General features: G+C 48.6%; 1 protein-coding gene across 4 annotated transcripts in view; it reads right to left on the bottom strand.

Moving 5' to 3' along the window:
• Positions 1 to 3,794: 3,794 nt before the first annotated feature.
• APLP2 (amyloid beta precursor like protein 2) overlaps positions 3,795 to 6,666 on the bottom strand; it is a 57,708-nt gene continuing 54,836 nt past the window's right edge. For all 4 annotated transcript variants that reach the window (XM_070399773.1, XM_070399774.1, XM_070399775.1 and 1 more), the window contains 2 exons: positions 6,330 to 6,485; positions 3,795 to 5,137 (listed from right to left, as the gene is read on the bottom strand). In XM_070399773.1, the coding sequence (XP_070255874.1) occupies positions 5,036 to 5,137; positions 6,330 to 6,485 (258 nt within the window). In that variant the 3' untranslated portion in view covers positions 3,795 to 5,035. The remainder of the gene's footprint in view (positions 5,138 to 6,329; positions 6,486 to 6,666) is intronic.

The following is a 6,666-nucleotide window of genomic DNA, read 5'->3' as shown; positions in this document are numbered from 1 at the left end:
AATATTTTACTGGACCCAAAAGGCTTTGTACTCTTAACAACTTAAGGTGGGGGGCGGGGGGGGAGTCATCTTCTTACGCCTTTCAAGTTTTTACTTATGTCAGTACATGTTTATAATTTTAAAATAACTATACATACAGGCAGGTACAAAAAGTGTTTCATTGCTGGAGGCTCCTACTCTAATCTCAGTATTTTAATCTCCACCAGACCTGGTGAATGTGGCCAGAGAACTCCCAAGGATTCCTCAAGGAAGTCATGCCCCAACCATTTCTAGAAAAATGTTAATTATGTCTCCGGTCCCATTCTCTGTGCACTGGAGCTGCTCCGCAGTAGGGATGCCCCGTGGAAGTGCCCACAGAGGACAGACACCATTTCCTTTTGCATAGAGGGTAACAAGGCAAGATACCGCCCTCCTTGTTTTAAAAGGACTTGACTCTTCGTCCCAGAAAACAGAGCCTGCTGCACAAGCCACAGACTGGGCTCTGGGCTGAACAGCAGGGACTCGGTGGCCATAACATAGCTGTAAAATGAGAGGACAAGCCATACGGGCCCTTCTAGTTCCCACCATCCACCTTGTCCGTGTCCATCACTTCCAACGAGTACCAAGAGAGTAGAGTAGACCCCTGGACCTCCCCAAATTTTAGGGACTCATCACATCACAATCTGGGTCTCCTAAAACAAGAATGTCAGTGTCAGCCTGGCCAGCATGGCTCAGTGGTTGAGCGTTGACCTATGAACCAGGAGGTCACGGTTCGATTCCTGGTCAGGGCACATGCCTGGATTGTGGGCTCGATCCCCAGTGTGGGGCATGCAGGAGGCAGCCAATCAATGATTCTCTTTCGTCATTGATGTTTTTAACTCTTCTGCTCCTCCCTTCCTCCCTGAAATCAATAAAAATATATTAAAAAATAATGAATGTCAGTGTCAGAGCAACTGAAACTGAGCAGATTCCCAGGATACTGGGCTGGCTCGTTTGTCACTGTAGGCGACAGAGGCAGGAGGACAAGGGACCAGTCAGCTGAGAGCTGCCGGCACCTGCAGCTGACAGCACAGTGAGGTGGGCAGGGCCACATTCCTCAGACAGCAGGCTGAGTCACCAGGGAGAAACTGAGAGGTGAGTGAGTTTCTCTCAGCATGTGTCAAAGGTTCGGTGAGGGGCTGGTCTAGGGCCAGGCCTGCTGGCCAGTCCCTGACTTACACCATCCCCATGGCATTTTCTTTCAAAATTAAACTTTCTCTACCACATGTACAGCCCTCCATCCATTCAGGGTGAGGGAGAGATGTGGGCTTGGTTGCACTGACATTCACCTCTAACCCTGAATGCCTCTGTACGGGCCCCATCTGAGTCGTGAATGGGTGAACAGAACTCACTGCAAGTTCACCAGCCCAAACTTCTCCAACGTCCAGCAATAGGAGAGCTGGTGATGGTCAAAGTCCCAACAGTTGACCAGCGGATAGGTCCTCACTGACACTCACCAGCTTGTAGGATGACTGACACGTGTACCGAACAAGGGCTGACGGACAGCTACCTGGGCCTGCTCTCTGCTCCATCCCTCACCCCTGGACTCGGACAACCTCAGCTCTCTAGGAGAAAGCCAGGCTAGAAAGGCTTAAACAGTTAAATGAGACAACGCCTGTAAAGCGGCCAGCAGGGGGCAGGCACATAAGAAAGGAACGAAGCTGGCCTGTGAGACTTGGACTTCTGAATGCTGGATCCACACTTTCCAACTGACCCTGCACAGGGTTAAGTGGCTTCACTCTTCTCACTCTGGTAGAAACTAGAGTCAAAAAATTCTTTCAGGTTTCATCTTTTCTACAGCCTTCCTGGCAGCAACGTGAGTGGCCGGTGCAGAAGGGAGAGGCAGATGAGGAAGTACTGACGGTTACAAAGAACCAGCCTGTTGAACTGGTTCGCCCCAAGGTACTTCCTGGCCAGAGGCTCTTAAAATGCACACTCCTTATTCTAGTATCCTAGGGAAGATGCCTCACATGTGTGCACACATGGACATTTACACATACACATGCCTGCTCTGCTTATAATGCACCACATAGGTAAACTGGCATTACACTGAATGTCAACTGTAACTGAAAAATGAAAGAAAAAAAGTAACTCAAAAATGAAGGCTGCAAACACGTCTCTGAAAACTTAGCCACAAGACCTATTCATTGTCTCCAGTACCAAGAAAAGTCTCATTTAATAAATAAACTTTGCCGGACAAAACTCTTGGCTGGCTTTCTCTCTTACATTTTTTTTAAAGCTAATTTGTACTTTATTCTATTTTTTAAAAAAAAAAATATTTTTATTGCCTTGAAAAGGGAAGGAGAGGGAGAGAGAGAGAGCGATAGAAACATCAATGATGAGAATCATGGATCGGCCGCCTCCTACCCACCCCACTGGCGATCGAGCCCGCAACCCAGGCATGTGCCCTGACAGAGAATGGAACTGTGACCTCCTGGTTCATAGATCAATGCTCAACCACTGAGCCATGCCAGCTGGGCTGTACTTTATTCTTAAGTTTGATCAAACAAATGACCACTGCACATTTACAGGAAACCAACAGCACAAAGGACACAGGTAATTTAGAAAAGGAAATCTTTATAACCGTGGCCAGTGTGTCCCAGTGGTTAGGATGTCAGCCTGCACACCAGAGTCTCAGGTTCGATTCCCAGTCAAGAGCACACACCTTGGAAGTTTGATCCCCTACCCAGTCGGGGCAACTAATCAATGTCTCTCTCACATCGATGTTCCTCTGTCTTCTCTCCCTCCCACTCTTTCTAAAAAGCAATGGGGAAAATGTCCTCAAGTGAGAATTAAGGAAAAATAATTAACATAAACTCAGATGAATCTGCCATCATATAAAGAATGCTACAAGAAATAGTAGGAGGAAGCAGCTCTTAAGAAATTTTTTTTTTAAAATATATTTTATTGATTTTTTTACAGAGAGGAAGGGAGAGAGATAGAGAGTTAGAAACATCGATGAGAGAGAAACACCGATCAGCTGCCTCCTGCACATCTCCTACTGGGGAAGTGCCCGCAACCCAGGTACATGTCCTTGACCGGAATCGAACCCGGGACCCCTCAGTCCACAGGCCGACGCTCTATCCACTGAGCCAAACCGGTTCTTAAGAAATTTTAAAATAGGATGACAACATTCACTAGAAACACTGGAAGACAAAAGCAAAGCAATTGTTCAGATTCTAGAATAAAGCTAAAGAAAAAGAAGCAATCAGGGAGGTTCGGGTCTAACCAATTAGAATTTTAGAACATACTTAAGTTATAATGGAGGAAAGCATTGAAGAAATAACAAAATTATTTCTCTGAGATTCATAAAAGACACATGCCACTAGGTTGAAACCACTTTCCCTGTTATTTTTTTTTTTTAAATGTATTTTTATTGATTTTAGAGAGGAAAGGAGAAGGAGAAGAGCCACATCAATGATGAGAGAGAATCACTGGTTGGCTGCCTCCTGCACGCCCCACAAACATCTCTCTGAAAATTTAGCCACAAGCCCTATTCATTGTCTCACATCAGCTCTCAACCCTGGCATGTGCCCTGACCAGGAATTGAACCGTGACCTCCTGGTTCATAGGTCGATGCTCAACTACTGAACCACGCTGGCCGGGTGTTATTTTGATAGAATTCAAACTCAAGAGTCCGCCGCGTGTGCTGAGTAGAGTAATTCGCGCCCGTCAGCGGCTGTCACCTGCAGGGAGGGCGAGTCCCACCGTCCCGGAGGCAAGAGGGTCAAAACCATCACAGAGTGACGCCAGGCCAATCACACAAGGAGTCCTGGTGGAAGTTAGAGTATTTATTGATGTGTTTAAACTCTGTACATTCTCCACAGATCAGATTAAGGAGTTTGTAGGTGAAGTTTACCTGTGCATAGTGGGGAGAGACATGGATAAGGGGAAGGGAGGGGGAAAAACAGTCACAGGGAAATAGAAAAAAATACACCACAGGTTACCAGAACCTTCAGAATAAAAAAAAAGAGGAAGCGGTGACATCAACATCAACTACACAAGCATGACAGAGGCGTGGAAGGAACGAAGCCTCGCCGCGCTGCATGTGCCAGGCATCGCCCGGCCCCCTGCTACGCAAAGCCAGCCCCGTGTCTCCGGGCACTGCCCCGTGATGGTCATCTTCTGAGTGAACACCAGGCGGGTGCGGGGGGAGGGCAGGCAGTCAGGGGACAGCGGGAGGCGGGTCAGTGCCTTCAGAGGGAAATGCCCACGGAGGTAAAGACAGCACATCGGACATTACGTGGAGGGAGTGGGGTGTAAAAAGCTACGGTGGGTGAACGGTGGACGGTGAGGTCATATACACACTACAGGCTACTATCCGTGGAAGAACTGGATTTCGAAGGAGAGGAGTGTGGGCGCCCATTCTGTGTACACGGGCTCCGCTCAAAGATGCTGGGACGCAAATGCTTTAACTCCTTGGTGACACTGAGGAACCAGCAGCGGGAACGCTAGATCCCAGGAAACTGGTCCTTTACAATGACTTGGAGAGGGATCAGATGTGCTTCAATGGTCTCACAGTTCCCTACCCACTTAGTTTCTCAGCGACTTCCTGAAGCTCATTGGAAAAGGAAATACTGCCTTTTAAAAACTAAGAACCAGGACAGTGGATGAGCCTCGGTGACTTATTAACGCAACCGGGACATCGCCCTGCACGGACAGTGTCACTGCAAACCAGCACCCCCACATCGATGGAGAGCACGTGAGACAACACAACAGAAGGGGATGCCTGGTTAATTTAAAAAAGAAAGCTACATCAGTCAGGTATCTGCAATAGACCATTTTCTCACTTCTTTAAGGTTTATATATCATATAGTTATATTAACATTTTCACCCATTTAAAAGAATGGAAATTGTGATCCTACAGTAGTACTTTATAGTCTTAGTGATCCAAGAGGTCTGAATGTAAGATGAGCTCCTCTGGAAGTAACTGTCGGTCAGCAGTCGATCCAACACACGGACCTCCTGGCCCACCTGCACCCCCACTCCAGTGGGGGGGACATGCGCCTTCTCCCCCTTAGACCTGCATCTGCTCAAGATACTTGTAGGTCGGGTTTTCATAACCGTGGTTCTGCATCTTGTTCAGGTGGCGCTCCTCAGGGGTGAGCATGGGGTCGACCTGCAGGAACAGAGAATGTGGGTCACAGCAGGGCACCCAGGAGACAGCACAGGGCTCAGAAAACCTGGGATCACCACCAGCCCAGTGGGTGAACAAAATGAGTGAGGACACAGGACAAGAGGCAATGCTTCTGCACGCTGGAGCCCTAAAAGCCTAGTCCAAGTTGGAGAACAGTGAGCTGAATTTCCTAGCTCCACAGCCAAGAGCGAGTCTCAGTTCTGCTCCCTGCCACCTGGGACAGCCGAGGGGAACATCCCTATAAAACAGGGCTGAGGCCGATGCTCTGCCGAGTCTTCCCAGCTCAGAAGCTCTAACACCAGGCCCTGTGCTACCCAGTAACTGAGACATGTCTGGAGCTAATTTTCCAAACGCGCTACGTTCTTTATTGCACTCACTTTCCAGAATCGAGAGACCCTAGCATTTCCACCGAGTGGTGAGTTCTAACTACCCATCAGGATGGAGAGAAACAATCTGCTCTGCTTTCTACATTTCTTGTTGCCTTTCTTTCCCATTAAAAAATAAGAATAGCTCGGCTGGCACGGCTCAGTGGTTGAGCGTTGACCTATGAACCAGGAAGTCACAGTTCGATTCCTGGTCAGGGCACATGCCTGGGTTGTGGACTTGCTCTTCAGTGGGGGGTATGCAGGAGGCAGCCGATCAGTGATTCTCTCTCATCATTGATGTTTCTCTCTCCCTCTCCATTCCTCCCTCTGAAATGAATTAAAAAACATATTAAAAAAGAATAGTATTAGTCCTGGTTATAGTTTTAAGACTGAACCACTCATGATTACCACTGTTGCGTGATCTGCCACAGACCTGACTTGTTCTTTATAAAACAAGTCAAGAACAAAGAAGAATATTACAGTCCTCCATGCTCAGATACCCAACATGCCTAAAAAAAGGAAACACTAAGAATCGGAGAGACAGGTCCACCCTCTGCAACATAAAATGCTCTTAGGATTTCCTCACATTCACAGTCAAAGCCAAATTAATGTTAAATGTCGGTAACAGCCCTTTGTCACAGAATCAACATAATTCAGTTGGGGCTGACTTTCAAAACATGAGCTAATGATCCAGTGAGCGATCTAGCTGACGGGCAGCGCCCAACAACAGACATCTGAATGCCAGCAAGCCCCGCCAGCAGAGGGCAAGCCCCCAACTCGGGGCCAGCGGGAGAAGCCCAGCCACTCACCTCCACGATCCCATGGCTGATGGTGCCGTACTGCCTCTTCCTCAGCATCACCAGGCTGATGACTATGACCGTAGCAATGGCCACCGCAATGACCAGCAGGCCGATGAGGGCACTGCTGCTCAGACTGAAGTCCTCCCGCAGCGGCCCCACAGATTCCTACGGGACAAGGCAGACGTGCAGGAAAGCCCATGACCACTTGCACGGCGTGGAAGGCAGGCACCGAGATGCCCTCAGTCAGGGCCGTGCCCTCCAGTCCTGTCCCGAAGCCCGAGCAGCTCCAGGGCCCAGCTTTCCAGGTACCACCCACCTGGGAGGACTCCCATTTTCTATCTCCATG

Source organism: Myotis yumanensis, unplaced genomic scaffold (genome assembly GCF_028538775.1).
Source record: "Myotis yumanensis isolate MYYU_CA2020_CCGP unplaced genomic scaffold, mMyoYum1.0.hap1 SCAF_19, whole genome shotgun sequence".
NCBI lineage: Eukaryota > Metazoa > Chordata > Mammalia > Chiroptera > Vespertilionidae > Myotis > Myotis yumanensis.
This window is presented reverse-complemented; position numbering and strand designations above follow the sequence as displayed.